The 23,331-nt window shown below is 43.2% G+C and overlaps 1 protein-coding gene across 5 annotated transcripts in view; it reads left to right on the forward strand.

Annotated features, from left to right (window-relative positions):
- The window catches only part of Fshr (follicle stimulating hormone receptor), a 193,694-nt gene extending 182,829 nt beyond the window's left edge, over nt 1-10,865 (forward strand). For all 5 annotated transcript variants that reach the window (XM_038320213.1, XM_038320217.1, XM_038320216.1 and 2 more), the window contains 2 exons: nt 3,967-4,152; nt 9,495-10,865. In XM_038320213.1, the coding sequence (XP_038176141.1) occupies nt 3,967-4,152; nt 9,495-10,725 (1,417 nt within the window). In that variant the 3' untranslated portion in view covers nt 10,726-10,865. The remainder of the gene's footprint in view (nt 1-3,966; nt 4,153-9,494) is intronic.
- Nucleotides 10,866-23,331: the final 12,466 nt, after the last annotated feature.

The following is a 23,331-nucleotide window of genomic DNA, read 5'->3' on the forward strand; positions in this document are numbered from 1 at the left end:
CCACAGATGCTCAGAAATAATGCTTTCCCAGATCACTGGGTATCCCTCAGTTCCAAAGTAAGAGCTAAAGTCAGCCAGTTTAGTCACAGTTGCATACTCTCATGAAGACCTGAAAACTGGTGTCTATTTTATTTCAATCCATAGGTGACTGCCATGTAGAAGTGAAGAGCATTTGTATAAAGAAATTATAAAATCAAACAACATATCTCTAAATTACCTGGGGAAATCATAGTGTGTGTGTGTGTGTTTGTGTGTGTGAGCATGTGCGCGCATGCGTGTGTGTTGTAGTAGTAGAACACAGCAAAAATGGGAATAGTTTGCGTCTCAAACAACATTGAACAAGATTTACTTCTTACTTACTTTGTCCCTGCTGATAGAAATGTATATAAACTTACTCAAAACATTATGATGTGTGTGATTTTTTTCAAAGCTGGGTTGTACAGTTTTTGCATGTGAATTTTGCAGGCAACAATGTCATATGGCAGCGTCTGAAGCTTAGACACATGCACTGCCACTGGATGTTCCGATCTCTTTGATGGCAGCCCAGGACTGTCCATAACCAATTCAGAAGCTAATGATGCTCTTAGAATCTGTGTCCAGGATTCAAGTAGCAGCACTTTCATGTTCTGTTGCCTCAAAGGCTCACAATTCAGCCTAGGCTCCACATAAGGACAAATAGATGGTTAATAGAAAGACAGTTAAAGAATTTGCAATCATCATTAATCTACCAACAACTATATAGATAACAGAACAATATGTTCCAAACTCAAGTGGGAAGACATAACTAAGCAAAAAAAAAAAAAAAAAAAAAAAAAAAAAAGGTTTTCAGTTTTCTATTGGTTGATTTCGAGAAATGTCCTTGACAAATAACTAGTACCCAAGTTTAAATTGTTCCTGATCAACTTTAAGGCTTCCCTCTCATTCCATGGGCAGATCTTTGAACTTAAAGTATAGGACCTGGATTGCTGCCTGTGAGCCTTCTACATCTGAAAGGAAAAGGAAGAGCCCAATGGAGAGGGGGATGAAAAGTTGTTCAGAGAATAGAGCACCCATGTCAGTAGCACAGCAGGTCGAAAGAAGACATTCCTAAAGAAAAGGGGAAAATAATAGAAAGGTCTCCTGGGGCACAGAAGCTGAAATGCTCTGAAACAATGAGCAGAAATGGTGAGCAGGCCAGCACAGCTGACTTACTTAGCAACAGAGTTAAGGTTCTTCAGTGGGCATTAGTATATGCACCAGACTTGCATCTGCAAGGACCCCGGATCTGAGAAATTATAACTCAAAGATGAAGACTAGAAAACATACCGGGAACGCCTGAACTTGTTCCTTATAAGTGATAATAATGAGGGAGGGAGAAGTGCTGACCAATAGAGTTGCATATGTGGGGCACCAAGAAGTCTTTCTAAGGTTGAGTAGGGGATTGAGAGATAGGAGTCAAGGATGCCATCAAAATCTGTCTAACAAATTGGAACATCCAACTTGCTGCAAGTAGAACAGGGTTGTTGTTGTTTTTGTTGTTGTTGTTTAAAAAATCAAGAGGTTAATTGTTAATTTCTAAAGCTGATTAAGTGGGCATGCAAGTAGAGATTGCAGTGAGGTGGATGATCTTAGAGAAGTAACTAGAATATGGCATTTTACTCCCAAGGCATGCCAGGCTCATGTACAGAGTGAGAGAAGACAGAAAAGAACACTATAGGTACTGAGTCCTTGGGTGTCCCAACATGTGATGGTCAGGAGGACCTGGAAAAAAGTGCAGCCTCAGGATTAAGAGGCAAATATTAGTAGATATGGAGGAAATCATGAGGAAGATAATTTTAAATTCATATGGGGCTGAAAATAACCAAGAATATAAAATCAAGAATTAACAAAACAAAAAGCATTTAAGTCCAGAATCACAAATGGAGACCATGGTGTCCTTCCCTCCATGATAATAGAATTGGGGGAGGTGGGGGGTCAGTAAGTATAAAGGATTAGAATTAGAATAAGCAAATTTGATTTAATTGGCAAGAGGGAAATTTTAACATAGTTAAGTACTACCTAAAGGCAATTACTAAAGGTTTTGAAGGCCGGGCGGTGGTGGCGCACGCCTTTAATCCCAGCACTCGGGAGGCAGAGGCAGGCGGATCTCTGTGAGTTCGAGACCAGCCTGGTCTACAAGAGCTAGTTCCAGGACAGGCTCCAAAGCCACAGAGAAACCCTGTCTCGAAAAACCAAAAAAAAAAAAAAAAAAAAAAAAAAAAAAAAAATAAAGGTTTTGAAGACGTCAGTCTACCTGACTGTCTAATAGAGAATCAGAGGCCTGGAGATTATCAGGGGTAGATAGCCACTTCTGAGCTCAGGACTCAAAGAGCAAGTGAGAAGTAGACATCCTGTAGTCAAGGAACTAGAGAAAGTTAAAGAACTAGATCTTAACCAGATCTTCCCAGGAGTGTCTGGAGGAGATGCAGATGCTGCCAGAGGCAAGAAGGGGTAAGAGGATGTGCTCTCTTGCCATCCCGCAGGCCTCCCACCCACAGTTAAGAAGATGATTATGAAAAATAGACCTGGCAGGGGTCATCCCTCCTGCAATGCAGAGAGGAGCACAGATAATGGCATGAACTATATATAATATAAACCAGGCAGGGGACAGGTGTACCATACACAATGATTGGTCCTTTGTCAGAAGAACCATGGGAACTTATTGAAGAATTTGAGGTCATAATTTGATTGGCATGCTAAAATTTCTGCTCAAGTTATGGTAAAAAGATTGTATTGGAAAAGGAAGTAGATGACCATGGAAGAAGTTTTGGGTCCATTTCATCTGTCTATGCAGAGACTCAAGTGACCCTCACTCAAGTAACAAAATCAAATTAAAGGCCAATTGAGATGATACACTGTGTCCAAGTGAAGAAGAGAGAATCAAAGATAACTCCCAGGTCTCTATCTTGAATAACAGGGGAAGAATATAGGAAAAACATACTGAAATATGGAATACCAACTCGTACCAGACCCGTGCTAACTTACTCAGCCAGAGACACTCAAAGTCGGCCTCTGTGTGAGCACGTGCATGTGTGAGCATGCATGTGTGTGATGCTTATGTCTAATAAAGGCCAGGCATTAAGTATTGCCTGCATATTCCTTCCGTGTAGGTAGGTATGATTTCTGTCCTCTCACTTTAGAACTGAGGAAATCAAAACATAGAAAACACAGTTTAACCAGGGTCACAGATCTAACAGGCACAGGTGCAGGCTAGATATGCGTATGTCTGCCATGAAAGTCAAGCTTATGTCCCCTATCTTCCTGAACCCTGGACTTCAGGCTGAGGCTACCACTACTGACTAGCATACTCCTCTTTACTGTATGACATGTTCCCTTCGCATCTTTTCTATGATTCAGGTCACAGATACCTTTAAAAAAAATCTTTTCTCATTTTATCTACCAATCTCAGTTCTCTCTCCCTCCCCTGCTCCCACTCTTGCCACCTTCCACCCACCTCACCTCCCATCTACTCCTCAGAGAGGGTAAGGCATCCCATGGGGAGTCAACAAAGTTTTCAGGCCACAGATTCTACCACAGTTCACTAGAGACTTTTTTTATAGCTGGCCTCACAGTGGAGAAAACTGGTCTCGGCCAGTCACAAATGATATACAGAAGTGAGATAGGTGATTATATTAACCAGCAAGGTTTATGCCCAGTCCAACCAGGATGTAGTTTTTATCAGGGCAGCCTGTTAGCTAAATTCTCCCATCAGGAGCAATAGGACCAGAACTCCTCCTATCCAAGCTAAACATCTTTTTAAGCTGAATATTGACCAGGCCCAGGTGTGCTGCTAAGCTGTAGTCTCCTTTCTCACCCATTTAAAAACAAACAAACAAACAAACAAACAAACAAAAATCATGTTACTAGAATGTCTGCTAGTTTGTCTATTATCTGGAAGCAGAAAACCTTTGAACCAAGGTGATTTGGGTATTTGTTTTCTCCTTACAGAGACATCTCAAGGACAAAGGTCCATTCCCTGCCCAGCCACGGCTTAGAAAATCTGAAGAAGCTGAGGGCCAGATCCACTTACCGTCTGAAGAAGCTTCCTAGTCTGGAAAAGTTTGTCACCCTTGTGGAGGCCAGCCTTACCTACCCCAGCCACTGCTGTGCCTTCGCACACTGGAGACGGCAAATGTGAGTCCTTCTATGTCCACCCTGAAGTCTGGCATGGACATCCCCGCAGTGCAGAACTGTACACACTGGTGTCATGAAAATCCACACACAGAGAAAGTTCCTGAAGGAAGGCCTGAGGAGTGTTCTGGGTCAAAGAGTCAGTTTGTAGAGGGTGAGAGTGGCTGGGTTCACAAGTTCTTTGAAAAGTAATCTCAGAGGAAAGAGTGAGTCACATGGTGGAGCACCCATCAAACATTAAATGAGAAAACATGAGAAACTTCCAGCATAGTCTCTGACTCAGACTGATACTTAACCCCCTGCCCTTTTCTTGGTATCAATATGAATTTTACTTTCCCATGTCAAACTCTATACATCATAAATGTCCCCATCCCATAAAATAACTAAATGCTTGTCCTAGTCACATCAAAGTCAACAAGGGAGGAGAGATGCAAAAATGCCTTCAATAGAGTGTGTATAGTGTGTGCACACTCCATAGAGTGCTTGTACACCTGTAACTTCCATACAGTGTGTGCACACCTGTAACTGCCATAGAGTGTGTGCATACCTGTAACTGCCATAGAGCGCGTGCACACCTGTAACTTCCATACAGTGCATGCACACCTGTAACTTCCATACAGTGAGTGTACACCTGTAACTTCCATACAGTGCGTGCACACCTGTAACTTCCATACAGTGCATGCACACCTGTGACTTCCATAGAGTGCATGCACACCTGTAACTTCCATAGAGTGCATGCACACCTGTAACTTCCATAGAGTGTGTGCACACCTGTAAATTCCATAGAATGTGTTCACACCTGTAACTTCTCCCAAGCACAGTAAGCCACTCAGATCCACCGAAGACTTCAGCAACTCAGAGAGAGGCCAAAGGTTAAGACATCTCTAAGCATTGCCCTTGACAGAAGCCCACACCTAAACAGGATAACCAAAGCAGAGCCAGGTCCGAGTGGCAACTCTTTCAAAGTTGCAGTGATCATAGACGGAATCTGGAAAGGGAAGAGATGGCAGTTTTGGAGAGAAAGTCCATAAGCTCCAGACATTAAAAGGGTCTACTGGAGGAAAGACATTACCAAACATAAGACATTACCAAACATCTCATTTTCCCCTAACCTCACCAATAAGAGCCACTTTGCGCAGTCTCACTCGGCTGGATGAGGCCTTTCCAGTGTCCTTAAATGGTAGCACAGCACTGAGGCAGCTCCCGAGCTGTGCTATTTTACCATTTAGTGCACTCTCATCAGATAGCCAGGCTTTAACAGATACTAAGCAGCAACAGCCAATTCACTAGCTCAAAACAAAAGAAAGGCAAGGAAAAGAGCATCAAGACAGTCCACGCCCTGCAGTGCTCCCGAAGTAATGGAAAGTACCTAGCCCTGCATGAAGGACCAGCAGAGAAGAAGCTGCTTCTTAGACTTAGTGTACATCACTGGGAAACTGCAGCAGAACACCTGCTCTATGCACTGCAGTGCGGTTTGTGAGTTGGGCAAGGGGCTGGAGCCTGAAACACACACAGAGACAGAGACAGGGGTTATCCTTGAAACAAAAATGCCCCTTGAATCGAGAATGCCCCATGCCCTTTTCTTGGTATCAATATGAATTTTTCTTTCCCATGTCAAACTCTATACATCATAAATGTCCCCATCCCATAAAATAACTAAATGCTTGTCCTAGTCACATCAAAGTCAACAAGGGAGGAGAGATGCAAAAATGCCTTCTATAGAGTGTGTATAGTGTGTGCACACTCCATAGAGTGCTTGCACACCTGTAACTTCCATACAGTGTGTGCACACCTGTAACTGCCATAGAGTGCGTGCACACCTGTAACTGCCATAGAGTGCGTGCACACCTGTAACTGCCACAGAGTGCGTGCACACCTGTAACTTCCATAGAGTGCGTGCACACCTGTTACTTCCATAGAGTGCGTGCACACCTGTAACTTCCATAGTGTTCCAGGGCAGCTTATATAAGGTCTCCTTGACTAAGTGACCAGTCCCCAACTCTCAGCTGTAAGCCCACCAAAAACCACTCCCCCACCATCAGAGAGGCTCTCACTCTCAGAGTGGCTGCAAGCACAGGAAAACAAGTTGTTTGCTCAGAGCAGCCGCAGGCATAGGAAGACAAGTTGTTTACAGGAATTCAAGGTCTGGGGGTCCACAGTCTCCAACAGGAAACTATCCAGTTTTAGGGATATCTCATAGATGGGCCCAACCGCTGGAGGATTTCTTCCCAACAGTTACAGTTCCCAAGGACCTTAGCGGAGGCAAATGGCTTGCCTTGTTCACATCCAGACAAAAATTCTTCTAGCCAATTTACTGCAAAAACCCTACCACAGAGAACCCTCAGGAGAAATCTCAAAGACTATTAAGATCTCTGTAAGAGTGTCTGCTGTATGCCCCATGGTCCTAGCCAGTGAGCCACAGGAAAGACTCTCTTACTTTGTTGCAAAGAGATCTCTGACTTTGCCACATTCTGGTTATATGGGCCTGGCTTTAGGACTCTCTAAACCAGAAACCTCAAGTTTGCCTCAGGTGTTCCATGCCATAAAGCTTTCTCTGGTCCCTCCAGGTCATTTGGTCTTTGTACCTCCTGGGTCCCTGTTATAATTTTCATTAGTGGCTTGTAGAGGTCCACAGGTCTCCCATCATGTACCGAAACACAGGTGTTTGATTTTTTGTTTTTTTTCACCTAACAGATTAATACATGTGTGTGTGTGCACGCGCGTGCGCACACACACACACACACACACACACAAAGATAATGGCTGGCAGAATTTTTCCTAAAATAGTGTCATTTCGTTACTTATGAGAACAGAGGTTTGCTAATAAAATTTGTCTTCTAAACTGTTTGATGAAACTGTACTTCTAGTCCTGGTTGGGAAATAAGTTTGGGCTAACTGTCCCCCTGAACTCTTATTGAAATGCTGAGTCAACCATATCCCTTAATTGTCATTGAGTCAGCTATTTCCTATACACAGCTAACTTTGTTTGGTTTCTCTTTTGTTTTTTAAGTTTTCTTGTATTTAAGCCGTTTCTTCACAACTGTATTTTAACCAATGCACCACGACATCCTTCCTGGTACCCAACATGACATCAGTGAGCACCATCAGCTGCTCTGCACACTGCTGGCAGAGCAGAGCGCTCCCTGCCACCCATGAGATCACATTTCTTCTTTACTGCTGGTATTGCAGAGGTGAATCATCATTATCAGCATGATTCCCTTCTGCGACAGGCAGAGAGACTAGGGCCCAGACCTACTGATAGCTGCATCAACATTGACCAAAGGAAGCTCCAAAGCTCAACTCTGCCTGCTTCCATAGCTCAGGCCCTGGGACACCCTCTGATACCACCTACTTAGCATCTGTCCATCATTGGCTGGACTCCTCAAGTTCCACTTTTAAACTGTCCCTATGCTAACTCCCCTTTCCTTATTCTGCTGAGGATTTATTTGCTGAGACACTGCAAGGCAATACTTATTTTCTTTAGCTCAGTCTACGGCTTTGGACACACATGCTCGCATCCTGTAGAAGCAAATGGGAGCTGCTCCTCCCCCAGCCACCAGCCTCTTCTTGTTATCTCGAGGGACATAAGTGCCTCTAGTCAGTGGGTGCCTTCTGTTTCAAGAAAAGGAGAGCTCACTATTAAGTAGGTCGGTGGTAGCATCAGCCATGAGGATATTTTTACTAAAGCCAGAAACTCCAGAACAGGAGACTTTCTCTACATGGTAAAGTCAGCTCCTATTCCCCTAAACCAGATGCAATTCTCAAGCACAAGAGAAGTTACCTTCTGCCCCTATGGCTGGATTGCGACTAACCCAGAGATGGGATTCAAACTAAGCACCACAGAATGGCCCCCTGTCCCTTCCACACCTGTCTTAGGGCTTGCCTCACTTTAGCTCACGGACTAAACTCGATAATTTCCTGGATTCCCGTTCCAGCCATTTTCAGTTTTGTGTGTTCACTGTCCTTATTAGTGTAGCTATGACAGAACTGAAAAATCTTTTCTGGTTTCTAAAATAAAAGATGATACTCCAGAAATAAAGTAAGAAAGAAAAACAGAATTTCTAAACTCAAGATAAAAGACTTCTGGCCATTTAGTTCATTTCCCATTGGTGAGAGAAAAGAGAGCAGGGTTCTCCACCATGTCCCTTCTCACTGGGCAGGGGAGGAAGGGAAAACTCAGTCTATGGTACTGGACACACTGCTCCTCCTGCCCTCCCCCCGGCCACCTGCCTCTTCGTATTGGGGCTTTTGAGGGGTTTGAGTGCTCTTTCTCTCTTTCCTGTTTTCTGAGAGTGTGTTAAATTTGAGAAAATGCTAATTTAACATTTCTGTGACCTTTCCCCTTGAGCAGGAAAGGAAGAGTAAAGATATATATTTGAAGGAAAAAAATACATTTGATTTCTTTTTTCCATCAAGAATTCTCCCTGTGTGAAAAAGTCACACTGGTTAAGTCTTTACATTACAGAAGTATCTCTTCTCCACGTGAGAGTCTGAGTAGATAATTATGCATACACTTGTAGGTTGAATATTTACCACCTGGGTTTCATTCAATTCTTTCTGAAAGTGCCTCTATCCTGCTGACAAGATCTATTATATATTTGGGCTTACAGGGGAAATAAAGACGGGAGAGTGCCCTGAGAGGACTCGGTGGCTCCTGGGATATGTAACAACCGGCCAACAAACTAGGCTCCTTTAAAGCCTGCATTTGCTCCACTGGCCACCCACAGGGGAACTATTTCATATAGTAGAACTCACCTTATTTTGCAGGGCAAATGAATGCCTGAAACCTATTGTCACCTCTGGGGAGTGAGATGATAAAGCCCAAGATCCTGGTAGCATTTCAGGAAAATTAGCTGGCCTCTCAACAGCCTGAGCACCCAAGAGCCAAAGAATGGGACTGCACACTCATACTCTGGTTTGTGCAGATAACACAAGCAAATAAACTCTCGTTCGTGTCAGAGAATAGAATCTCCCGGTGATTAGAGTAGAGAAATAGGAGTACGTCCACCCAGGCATGCTAGAAGATGCCTGAGTGGAGGCAGGCAGGAAAGGAGTGGAGATAATATCAAGTCTGTAAATTATTTGTACTTAACAGCCAGGGTTAGCCCCAGGCGCCTTCCTTCCCACATACAGGTTGTGGCCAGATGGTTTCCCCCATGGGCCATCCAGCCCAAGGATTATATATATACACATTCTTCTCTTCATTTACAGTAAGCAGCATTAACCCATGAGTCAGCCTCAAGGGCAGACAAGATGTTGGGAAGTAAAGCAATCTCAAGAAGGAACCCTATTATTTCTACTCTCTACCCAGGTTGTTGATTCTATTCCTTTTTGTGTTTTTCTAGCTCTGAACTTCATCCTATTTGCAACAAATCTATTTTAAGGCAAGATATTGATTATGTGACTCAAGCTAGGGAACAGGGCATCTCTCTGAGAGACGATGACCCCAGTTATGGAAAAGAATCCGACATGATGTATAGTGAATTTGACTATGACTTATGTAATGAAGTCGTTGACGTGACCTGCTCTCCAAAGCCAGATGCATTCAATCCATGTGAAGATATCATGGGGTACAACATCCTCAGAGTTTTGATATGGTTTATTAGCATCCTGGCCATCACTGGGAACATCACAGTCCTGGTGATCCTGACCACCAGCCAATACAAACTCACCGTGCCCAGGTTCTTGATGTGTAACCTCGCCTTCGCTGATCTCTGCATTGGAATCTACTTGCTATTCATAGCATCCGTTGATATTCATACCAAGAGCCAGTACCACAATTATGCCATTGACTGGCAAACAGGAGCAGGCTGTGATGCCGCTGGCTTTTTCACTGTCTTTGCTAGTGAGCTATCAGTCTATACACTGACAGCCATCACTCTGGAAAGGTGGCACACCATCACTCATGCCATGCAATTGGAACGCAAGGTGCAGCTCCGCCATGCTGCCAGCGTCATGGTGATGGGCTGGATCTTTGCCTTCGCAGCTGCTCTCCTCCCCATCTTTGGAATCAGTAGCTACATGAAAGTGAGCATTTGCCTACCCATGGATATTGACAGCCCTTTGTCGCAGCTGTATGTGATGGCCCTGCTTGTCCTCAATGTTCTGGCCTTTGTAGTCATCTGTGGCTGCTATACCCACATCTACCTCACAGTCAGGAACCCTAACATCGTGTCCTCATCAAGTGACACCAAGATTGCCAAACGCATGGCTACACTCATCTTCACTGACTTTCTCTGCATGGCTCCCATTTCTTTCTTTGCCATTTCTGCCTCACTCAAGGTGCCCCTCATCACCGTGTCCAAGGCCAAGATCCTCCTCGTTCTGTTCTACCCCATCAATTCATGTGCCAATCCTTTTCTTTATGCCATCTTCACCAAGAACTTCCGCAGGGATTTCTTCATCCTGATGAGCAAGTTTGGCTGTTATGAAATGCAAGCCCAGATTTATAGGACAGAAACCTCATCTACTGCCCACAACTTCCATGCAAGGAAGGGCCACTGCCCCTCAGCTCCCAGAGTCACCAATAACTCCAGTTACATGCTTGTTCCTCTAAGTCATTCGGCCCGGCAATAAAATGCAATGTGAAAATGAATCATCACCTTGAATGGCAATGACTTCCTTCTGAAGAGTAGGCCAGGGAATAGCTGGCAGTGTTTCTATACTTGCATCTAATTTCATCTTCCTGGCTCTGTGCATGGCAAATTGATCAGGAACTTAACTCACGTGACTCTTTTAAGAACTGCATTTATTGGTAAAGGCAATAAATTGTGTCTTGCTTCTGTTTGGATTGTCTCAATTGATTTTGTAAAAATCATGTTCAGGAGGCTAAGTGGGGACTTGTCCTGGAATTTTACAATGAGGAAAACAAGACTCTCAGCAACTTGTCTGAAATGGCTTGATGTATTAGAGACAGAGCCAGGATGAGGCAATCCGACTCTTCTGGAATTTCCAAGAGAAACGCCACAATGTCGTGCAAATATTTATTGAATGCCATGACAGCTTTGTAATGGGTCAGTGTGTCTGGGCTTGACTACATCATCCAGAAACCTTTCCTTGGGAGTTTTGAGTTAGGGTGGGCCACCCAGAGAATTCTTAGGAAGACATAACATCAAAAAAAGCAGCAGCTGTACTGTGGTCAACACTACACTGCTGAAACTGATTCCACCAAGGCTGCCAAGGCCTCATAGTGGGGATCACTCTGCTTTCCCCTGGATCCTCCCTTGAACTCTCTGAGTGAGTTCTCGGCCATCTGTGTGTTTTTAGTAGCATAATGAAGCACAAAACTTCTGTAGGATATTTTATCACGAAGGCCACAAGCAACAAGAACAGAAATGGGGTTCAGTTTGTTTCCCTGGGGCTATATCCTGTGTCTGTTGAGTGTATTCTCACAATCTTTCCTTTATGAGGACATATGCCCTGAGGACACTGAGCTTCAACATCAGGTGTGAGGACAGCATCCTTCCACACCCAGCTTAGACAGCCTCCCAAATGTGGGAGAGACAATTCCCCGTAACAAATATTTACCACCTACACATATTTGCATTCCTACATATGTATGATTGCTTCTGCTGCTCTGGCTGAACATTTTCTAATGGAAAATACACCTATTATATGGCATGCATATAGATTACAATGTTAAGGACGCAGCATCTTTGAAATTAGAGTGAAGATTTTATTCAGATTCTGTAATAAGCTGGGACCCAAGGTCTTCAGGCTCAGCTCCTTTCCCTGCAAATGCACCAGCTGTATCTCGACATGTATGTCCTCTAGTCTACAGTGAGGAGGAAGCAAACACTTACAAAAGTGCCTGGTGCTGCAGCAACTTCAACATCTATTAGTTTGCTTCTCGCCTCTCCGACCAGTTCCTAAGCGTAACCAGCTCCCTTGGCCCTCAGTCTAGAATTCCTTCTGTTACCAGCTAAGGTCTTGATGGGGTTTGTTTCCTCTACCCGTGAAAGAGTAAAAAGAACAGGAAAAATCTTGAGTACTACAGGTAGCCACAGAGGAAGTCTCAGACACAGCAGAGTCAGCCTGTGGAGAAAGGCTTTTAGTGGGGGTGGGGGAAAACATACACAGCAAACATGTGAGAGAAAGACCCTCTTTGGAAGAGAGGAGACACTCAGAAGCCTGGGGTTTGGTGTCTCCTTGGGCCAGGGGGTTTAAGGATCTTTGAGAGGTTTTCCTCCCCTAACTTAGGGTTGATTTGTTTGAACCTAAAGACAGAGTGGCTAACAGACCCACAACATTGGAATAAGCATGTCTTGATCCCACCTTGAACTTGTCTAGTGTCAGGAGAAAAATTCCACCAGGGCTTGTTGCCTTTGTTTCCCATTAGGAATATGATGAAGAAGCTGGAAGTTTACTATCTTTATTATCTATCCATAGCACCTTTTTCTGTTTCTCTCGTCTGTCTGTCTGCCTGCCTGCCTACCTGTCTGTCTGTCTGTCTGTCTGTCTGTCTGTCTGTCTGTCTGTCAGGTGATCTGTCTAACTCTTAGCTCTTACAGTCCATTGTCCTACAGCAGTTCTGAAAACTGGGCATTCTACCCACACCTGTCCACAGAAATAAACCTACTGGAGTAACTAGACCATACAGAACCACCACAAATCCCTCCAAGTACTGCACAGGTCCACGAAGGTCTGAGCACCATGAATAGCTGGACATGGCAGGGAGAGTGGCCTCTAAGGAATAAAACTGTGCTGTCCATATGAGGTCACTGCCTGGCTGCCTTCTTGTGCCCAGGAAGAAAGGACCTTGTTACTCCTCCCAGTCATCACTCCTCTCTCCTTCCCTACCCCTCTTCTCCTCTCTTCTCTTCTCCTCTCCTCTCTTCTTCCTTCCTTCCCTTCCTCTCCCCTCCCCTCCCCTCCCTTCCTCTCCTCTCCCGTCTATGGATTCTCCCATCAGCAATCTGGTCTTCTCCTCTTAGGCCAGTTGCACATGGTTCTTTAGGATTTCCCAATTTAGATTAATGGTGTAAAATGTTTCTGTCTCTCCCTCCTTCCTGGGCTCCACTTCTGCAGAAGCCAATTGTTGATTTTTTCTTCTTGATTCTTTCTCGAGTAGGTTTGTTTTTCCTACTCCCTAAACCTCTGAGCCAGGATGAGTGGGGTTTATACTTCTAATCCCTGAGTCCCCAGCCTCTCCCTGTTGAGTTTTTGGTCTCTTGTGTACCTGGTGGTACCTGGGCTGGAGATGACATTGCCCTGTCTTGGTTTTTATAAATGTCTTTTTCAAGTTTGAACCTCCAGGTCAAGAATCCCCCATGCCTCTTTGACTCGGCAAGCAAGGATCAGGCATTGGGGTGGGCAGGAGGACTGTAATGTGAAAAAACTTTCATCTCTTTTCCTACCAGTGTTGTAGATGACTTTCAATAACCAAACCCCCATTTGTACTTTGGATTGTTTTGTTTTGCTTTGTTTCCTGCTAAAATCATTCTCTTACACACAGATTTGCTGTAACATTTGGAAAAGGAATAAATGTCCCCTTAAAAAGAAAAAATATTTGCCAAACAGCAAGAGGGGGACAAACTGCCTACCACACTGTCAAGGATCCTCAGAGCTTTGAGAACTGTGAAAAGTGTTTATAAAAATTTGGAAGCCTTCATGAAAGAGAATTTCTTCTTCTCAGGGATCTTCTTGGGGAACCCGCCTTGGCTAAGGTAGTGCTGACTCAGTGGTTCCGCTGCCACCTTTGGGGTGCTGACCTTATACGTTGACCTTCTCAAGGGTGTAAGGAAGCCCTTATTCCTCCTTAGCAGTCACGTCTCCCTGGGAGCCTTGTAGCTCTGGCTACCCATGGTAGGGTCTACTAGAGAAAGCTGCCCCCGAGGTTCCTTGGAAGGGAAAGTTCAGTGAGGATGACCCAGCAGCTTGAGGGTTGGAACTGAGCCCCAGTGCTGTGGAGGCAAAGCCAGTTGTACTCCTGCTCTGCAGCTGCCCCTCAACCCCCGAATGCAAGAATGCGCTGGCCAACATTTTAAAGGTTGTTCCTAAATGCATTAACAAGAACATTCTATTGAAGCCAGGTAAAAATGCAAGTCACCTCTGTCCATGGCATCATTTCAATATATTGTAAGTGGAAAAATGAAAAATTGAACAGTACTTATTGCAAATATTTTAGAGCATGAAGAAAAAGACAAGGGGAGAGGCAGAAGGGAAGAGGCAGAGAGAGAGAAAACTAGAGTCTGCACCAGTAAGGTTCTGAGGACAAAGGACTAGCTAAGTCCTCTGGTTTTCTCCTCAACTCCATGTCTGAGACACAACTACACTAATATGTTCCGACTTTTGCTGTTATATTAAACACCACATGCACACACACACACACACACACACACACACAAATACACACACACACACACAATCATCGCTATCATCCACATAATATTTAAATATCAAATGCAATCCTGGAACTCTTCCAACAGTGTATATGTATCTAGATCAACCTGAACTAAAATGACTGGAAAGTGTAAAATGCACTCTGACTTAGAAGGACGCAAACAAATAAAGAGAGAGAGAGAGAGAGAGAGAGAGAGAGAGAGAGAGAGAGAGAGAGAGAGAGAGAGAGAAAAGGTAGTTTAATAATTCTTATATTGGTTACATTACATGTGCTTGGACATATTGAGAAAAATAAAGCACAATTAAAAATTAATTTCAGCTATTTTTACTGTAGCTTCTATGAAATTTAAATTTCTCATGTGGCTTGCTTTCAATTTCTGTGGGAGAACTGATCTCAAACCCCAAGAAAGCATAGCTTTCTCCTTCCACCCTCCCACCACTTCCCGACTCCTAACTTCCACAATTCCCACCACCCTCCTACCACTCCCCAACTCCTAACTTCCACAATTCCCACCACCCTCCCACCACTCCCCAACTCCTAACTTCCACAATTCCCACCACTCTCCCACCACTCCCCGACTCCTAACTTCCACAATTCCCACCATCCTCTGCCACTCCCCGACTCCTAACATTCACAGTTCCCACCACCCTCCCACCACTCCCTGACTAACTTCCACAATTCCCACCATCCTCTGCCACTCCCTGACTCCTAACTTCCACAGTTCCCACCACCCTCCCACCACTCCCCGACTCCTAACTTCCACAATTCCCACCACCCTCCGCCACTCCCCGACTCCTAACTTCCACAATTCCCACCACCCTCCGCCACTCCCCGACTCCTAACTTCCACAGTTCCCACCACCCTCCCACCACTCCCCGACTCCTAACTTCCACAATTCCCACCACCCTCCGCCACTCCCCGACTCCTAACTTCCACAGTTCCCACCACCCTCCGCCACTCCCCGACTCCTAACTTCCACAGTTCCCCCCAGCACATCAGTTTGCTATACAATTGGCTGTCCCAGCACCATTGGCAATCATTATTCTTCCTTGCTTGTGGCCAGAGGCAGTATATTTCTGAATTTAGAATCAAAAGTAGAAGCTAAATTATAAATATGATGGAGGAACAATCACCTCACAGCATAGCTGCTAAGGACATGCTGGTTTAAGACTTGCTCTGACAGGCAAGAAGATGTTCAGAGATAAATATACAACACAAGACGCTCAGAAGATGCTCTGCCCATAACTGTCACCGCAGCACTTCCTGCCACGAGATGGGACAGTTCTTAAACAAGCAAACATATTCTGGGGTTACTGAGCTCAGGACTTCTAAACCCTTAGACAAGTCTCAAGGTTAAAGAAACACTGCCTTCACTTCCTGCACTTTAACAGAACTGGGTAGAATCCAGCTCACCATTCCTCTGTGGCGAGGGGTTGTTCAGGCAGCCCTTCTGAAACTGTGCCTCGTAGGTGAGGTTCAGTCCCAGGAATGGGTCCTGAACACACACATGCAATTCAGAGAACTTTCAGGTCAAACAGGATGGACTCAGTAAGAATTGGAGAGGTGGGGGTCTCCCAAAATAATAAACTATAAGTTTCTTTCAGTTCATTTTTTAACATTTTCTTTTGATTCTTAAATGCCATGAAGAGGATTAGTTGCTTCCAGAGATTCCTTAACATACCCACATGCCCAGCATTGCTATTTAAAATAATAAAGAACTGGTACAGCCCAAGCGCTAATCTTTGAGGGTGGATACTCACTGCGAGCCTTCAGCTTGGCATCCTGGCACACAATGGGTGATGCCAGCTCTGCATGCTTCATTGCAGCCCTAAACTTACCCTGGGACTGTTCATATCTTCAAATGTTAACCACATAAACATCCTTCGGTCCCATCATTGCAGGCCTCTATTTCCTTTCTCCTTCCTCTTTTTTCTCCAGATACTCCCTTATTGAATACCAGGAAGCAGACAGACATGGTAGGACATCATGGAGGGATACAATCAGAGAGACTAGGTCACTCGGAAGTTTGTAGTTGGCTGGTAAAGAGCAAACTCATTCACTGGAGTTTGTCTTGCCATTCACAGCAGTTACAAGAATAGGAAACAGGTGGCATTGTTTCACCAAGAGCCCTGTGTATTGAAAGACGGAATCCTTCAGTTCCCTTTTCCAATGGGAAGAGAAAAATCTAGAAAAAGAAACATTTCCCCCCCCCCCCATATTTAGTTTTTACTTAGATCTGCAATCCAGCTAAAAAGGAATAAGTAAAATCTGGACACCAAATGCTGCAGGGAGGGCGCAATGATCATGGACTATCATGAGCAGATGGATGCACTGCCCTCCAGCTGCAGCTGGAAGGGTCTAACGGCCAAGGAGCATGCAAGGCAGAACTCTCGGCACTGTCCACAGTCGGCAGCAGTGAACTCTTTGCCAGATCTGCTTCTCCTGGACCCACGGTGCTCTGCTACCACCACAATGATCATGCCTTCTTCTGCCTTCCCAAAGCCCACGTTTGTCATCCAGCCACTCAGTCTCAACACTTCAGACTATAAACTGGGAACTGTTCATGTTTGGCCCATCACTTGCCATGGACAAGCTATAAGAACTGTATGCTCAGGATGAAGTTCTCAACCTCAAAATTCACCCGGTAGATGAACTTTCCACTAGTGTGTGTCATTATGCCATGTGAAGTCACCATCCTGGCACATGAATCCTGGAATAATTAGGTGAGTAGGGGAATCCTTATAACCAAATCCTTTCTCCTAATTGCCTGGAGCAGCAACATTTTCTTCTATCTCTGAAACACTGTCTGTAAACAATTCAAAGGAGATAAGACCAGGGGTTCATCATTGACAATGGTATCTAAAAACACAGCATAGTTGACCACGGCAGCCAGCAAGCATCTACAGAGCACAGCAAAATCTTCACAGCCACCAGAGGAAATCTTGCATGGCCCAGAAGACTTAGCTCTTGCCACGCATGATACTTGCTTTATTTAACTTGGCATCACACTGTATTCATTAGAACATTGGAAGAGCTGTTGCCATTGATGACTTCAATCTCTGGGTTCACAAAGTTTCATTTCTGTCATTGTTAATGAAGCTGAGAACTTGAGACTAGACAGGTCATAGGCCCTAGGGGAAAACCTACAACTATTATTCTGATAAGTGAACATAGCAATAAAATGACTCCTGATGATACCCATAGATCAGAGTACCTTTTGGTCCTCACCAGAGGAACTTTTTCTTGCAATAGATGGCCATTAACATAGAAACTCACAACTGGATGACGTGCAAAGAGTGAGGGATGTTGGACACTCATTCCTGTATGGGATATCTAGGTAGGAGAAGAAGTGGGAGGATTATAACAACCAGAGGTAATAGACAATTTTAAGGAAACAGAATTTTCTGGACAGAGCCATGCAGATACACATGTTAACTCACAGATACCATAATGGGCTCGAGCCAAACAAAAGCTCAGCATAGAAGAGATGAAGTGGGCATAAAATTTCCACCCCTAGTCAAGAGACTATTTATAAATAATAGCCCCTGGGAGAAGAAAAAAATCCATTTTCTTCAGTTAAGTGACACTGGGTCTATCAACCACACTCCAGCACAGACCTCATGGTCAGAAGATCATGTGTTGTATTGTGACTCCTTTGTTTTTTTTGTTTTTTGTTTTATTTTTTTATTTAAAAAGATATACGTGAAAATTAACTTGGTTGGGTATGGAGTGAGCAGGACCTAGGAGCTGTTGGAGGATGGGAAAGAATATGATTAAAAATATGAAGCTCTCAAAGAATAGACAATAAAAGTAAAAATTAAAAGGCACATACTTTTTCATAGGAAGGAGTGCTAGGGAGAAGAGACAAAGACACAGTGCTTTGTTTGGTTAAAATACAAGCTAGTCCATTCTAGAACCTTTGAGTACTTTAGTGCCACCATCCTGAGAATACAGTCATGACGTTCCCTCCTTGTACCAAGGTTGCTGCAGCAAGTCCACACGTCTTTCAGTATCTCTCTGTAAATCTCTTTTCAAGGGGGGAAAAATGTCCCAACATGAACTCTACAGCATGGACGGGCTCACTGTGAGCCTTGTCAGTTTGGTTGCTCACCTTCCTGGACATAGGGGGAGCTGGGAGGACCTTGGACTTAACATAGTGAAGGGAACCCTGATGGCTCTTTGTCTTGGAGAGGGGTGGAGAGGGGGTATGGTTGGAAGGGAGGGGAGGGAAGGGGGAGGAGGAGGGAAGGAGATGGAAATCTTTAATAAAAAAAAATGAGGAAAAAAAAAAAAAAAAAAAAAAAAAAAAAAAAAAAAAAAAAAAGACTAAGAGAACATGATTTCCTACCCAGTATCCAAGATTGGTACCCTGGCTGCAAAGGATATGACAAATTTAGCCTCTGTCATGGAAGGAAGGCTCTTCAGTCATGAAGGTGGAAAAGGGACATAGATTAGGGTAAAGGATGGAACCTCACCCTCTCAACTGGAACATCTGAAATCCCCTCTCGGGAGGTGAAGCCAATGAGGCTCAAGGTCAAGATACAGAACTTCCCCACCTGTCATGTCTTTATGTTCCACTGTCCCCTCCAGTTCCACCGTCCTGTGCTAGTCTGTCCCATCCCTCTAGGAACAAACTCTAGAATGTAATCACTTGAGGCAGACACTGCCCAAGAAACTTCCTGTGTGAGACAAGATAAAGAAAAAGTGAAAAGATGCAAAGGGAAAGTGAAGTAATAAATAAAAGAAGCTGTAAAGAAAGAAATAGACTAGGAAAGGAAGAGGAGAGGCCTGAGGAACAGAGAGAGAGAAGGGCAGGCAAACCAAAGAAAGGTGGTGTGGAAGTCGGCCCTTAGTTCTGTTCCTCTGTCACCCCACCCCCAGTCCTTCTTCATCTGGGACTTAAGCAAACCCTGTCAGCTTGCTCAGGGTAGCCAGAACTGAATGATCTCAACCCAGCTCCACAGAAAGGCACAAGGACCGTGAAGCTCCAGGTTTCCTTTTCATGACATAGAAGGAGTCTCCAGGTGGGGTGGGAAGGGTGGATAACTGGAAACTATTACTGAAGGTCTCCAAAGCCTCCTCACCTCTAATACTGCAGAGCCTGATCAGTCCTTTTCATGGTCCAAGACCTTCACCATATTCTCTATCCCCCCCCCCCGCAGCGGGGGGCACAGCCCAAGTGTTCTGTTCTCCAACCAATGGGGCTCAGAGTGTGCTGATCCCAAAGTCTGTCAGAGTATCTTCTATTCCCTCTTGCTACCTCTTATTTTATCTGCAATAGAGAATTCATCGAATCCTGAAACACTTCTCACAAACACACACACACAAAGAATATCATTACAAAGCATCTTATTTTTAGTGCTATTCTCTATATAATAAGATGCAAAGAACATTTTCGACTTGGCATTTGGGAAGCTTTCAGGCAGTCTTCCCCCCATGTATCATTAGCTAGGGTCATTTAAACCACCAGGTATTAATGTGTTACATAAAAATGTTGTTTGACCAAGAAAGGTTTGAAGTTGGTTCACAAGCAGCAGGAGCTTCTCATCTCCCAAGAATGTACCTACCAATCAGCTTTGCTCCTTTTATCAAAACTTAGAAGTTGAGGGAGGGCAAAAGCCAAGGGCAGGGAGGGCTTCTAGTAAGACTTTGGGTTCCCCCAAAAGTCCTTGCTTTATGCATTTTCCACATCAGAAGGCATTGTACTCTGGGGATTGGATGAGTCACTGCCTTCTGGCCTTGCAGCTCAGACTGGAGGAGGTACTTGAACAGTGTGGAGATTGTACAGCATCCACTGCACAGTCTGACTTCTCTTTCTGTTATGAGCAGTTTTGGAACACGAAGCCTATGGACACCAAGGAATTATTTTTGCAAAAACTTCATTCAAAAATGAGAAAACAAAGAGAAAAGGCTTGTCAAATTCAGCTATAATCCAGCTATAGGCCTTTTCTCATAATTCCCTCCTTAAACCCAGGAAATTTGCAGCACGAACACTCACAGGTGCACACAAGTGTACCCCCACTTGAAAAGAGTCAGTTTGGGAGTGGAGAGATGAGTGAGTCTCAGCTCACTTGACGCTCATGCAGAGGTCTTGGATTCAGTTCATAGCTCTGGAGCAGTAACTTACAACTGCCCGTTTCTACAGTTCCAGGGAATCTAGCACCTCCTTCTAGTTTCTTCAGGCTTGATACATGCACACTTGCATGCAAAACATTCATGAACATAAAATAAAAAATAATATTTTTTAAATAAGAACAAAAGGCAGCTTCCCTGAACTGATGGAACAGCCTCTAAACTAACTATCTGCAGTGATTAACTATCAAGGTTGATTTTAAAATATCTGTAAGAATTTCCAGTTCTACCCTTCCATTTGTAATTTAATCCTTACATTGATTTTCTGGTTTTGTTTACTGAAAAGCCAGGTGTCCTACCCTTGGAGACAACTACAAGGAGATAGAGTGTCTGTCTCTATCTCCTTACCTGAATGTGCCTGTAAGTCTCCTTGAGGCAACTGCAGACTCTCTACATCCAAAATAGATTTAGGCCATTCCTTCTGCACAGAAAACGAAGCAAATAGGATGAAATGTTTCTCAAGTTCCCAGAAAGTCATAACTCATTAAACAGTCTCCACGCCTGACTGAACTGAGCTTTACTGATTAGGCTATCACAGACTAAGAGCCAAATTACAGCGCTACATTAGCTACACAAATAGTCATTTATTGACCACCTCTGTGTGTGATGTAAAATCCTTGTGACTATTACGTGAATTCTTTTGTAATGTACAAACAGAACCCTAACTTTCACCAACACAAAAGCTAAGAACATCATCAAATAGCATCTGAAGCCTATAGCAAAGATTTCCATGCTTTATTGTATCCAGTTTTCTGGTATTTCCAGAGATACAAGCCCAGACTACACTACCCAACAGACCTTTCAGTCACAATATATGGTAAAAGATGTGCCATTATAAAATAAAATTCAAGCAATATCTATCTACAAAATAAGCCCTGTAGAAAGTATTAGAAGGACATTGCTATCTCTCAGCATCAATGGTCTCAATTTCCCAGTAAAAAACAAACTAACAGAATGAATACAAAAAACAGGATCCTTCCTGCTTCATCCAAGAAACACACCTCAACATCAAGCATAGACATAACCTCAGGGCAAAGGAATTGAAAAAGATATTCTAAGCAAAGGGACCTAAAAGCAAGTTGGTATTTTAATATCTGACAAAATAGACTTCATAAAAATCTAATCAGAACTGATAGAGAAGGGCACAAATTCATCAAAGAAAAATATCTAATAAGAGGTCATTACAATTCTTAATATCTATGCACCAAACACAAGGGTACTGAACTTTGTAAAACACTGCTACAGCTTAAATCACATATTGACCCTCACACTCTGCTAGTGGAAGTCTTTAATTCCCTACTCTCACCAACATACAGGCCATCCAAACAAAAATTAAACAGAGAAATTCTGCAGCTAACTGATGTTAGAAAAACAAATGGACCTAACAGATATTTACAGAATATTTCACCCAAACACAAAAGAATATACCTTCTTCTCAGCACTCCAACAAATTTTCTCCAAAATTGACCACATACATGAACACAAACCAAGTCTCAACAGATGCAAGAAAACTAAAATAACACCCCGCATCTTATCTGACCACCATGGACTAAAGCTAGATATCAGAAACAGAAAGCTTACAGCTCTTAGAAACTGAACAACCCTCTAATGAATGAGAAATGGGTCAAGACAGACATTAATTAAAGAGTTAAAGACTTTCTTTAATTTAATGAAAATGAAAGCACAATATACACAAACTTACAGGATTCAATGAAAGCATTTTTTAAGAGCCAAGTTCATAACACTAAGTGCCTACATAAAAAATGTATAAAGCCTCATACTAGTAACTCAAAAACACACCTGGAAGAACAAAAACAAAAAGGAGAAATCACACCAAAAGGAATAGATGGCAAGAATTATCAAACTGGGGACAGAAATCAATAAAAATAGAAACAAAATAAAACAATACAAAGAATCAATGTAATAAAAAGCTCATTCTTTGAGAAAATCAATAAGATAGACAAATCCATATTAAAGTTAACTAAAAGGCAAAGAGAGAATATCCAAAGTAACAAAATTAGAGACATAACAACAGATACCAAGGAAATCCAGAAAATCATAAGGATAGCCTTTAAAAACCTGTATCCCAACAAATTGAAAAATTTAAAAGAAAGGGGTAATTTTCCTGATTCCATTTACCAAAACTAAAGCAAGATCAAATTATCAATTTAGAAAGACTTTTAACCCTAGTGAAATAGAACCAATAATTAAAGCCCTACCAACCAAAAAAATCACAGGGCCAGGAAAAAATTATACCAGACTTGTAAAGTACAGTTAATGTCAATACTTCTTAAATTATTCCACAAAACAGAAACAGTAGAAATTGCCAAACTTTTCTTCTGAGGCCATAGTTACCATGATACCCAAACCACACAAAGACTAAAAAAAAAAAAAAATAATCAAAGACCAAATTTCATTATGAACATTTATACAAAACTTAGCAATAAAATACCGGAAAACTGAATCCAAGGACACATCCAAGAAATCATCCACTATAATTAAGTAGGCTCCATCCAAGATATGTATAAATGGGTCAACTACATAAATCCACAATTGAAATCCACCATGTGAACAAATTGAAAGAAGAAACCACATCGATGTGGGATTCCCTTCTGTATGTTGCGAATATATTTTATTACCATTGTTTAATAAAGAAGCTTTTTTGGCCTATGGTAGGGCAGAATGTAGCAAGGCAGAAAATACAAGCA

This window comes from Arvicola amphibius, chromosome 2 (genome assembly GCF_903992535.2).
Source record: "Arvicola amphibius chromosome 2, mArvAmp1.2, whole genome shotgun sequence".
Taxonomy (NCBI): domain Eukaryota; kingdom Metazoa; phylum Chordata; class Mammalia; order Rodentia; family Cricetidae; genus Arvicola; species Arvicola amphibius.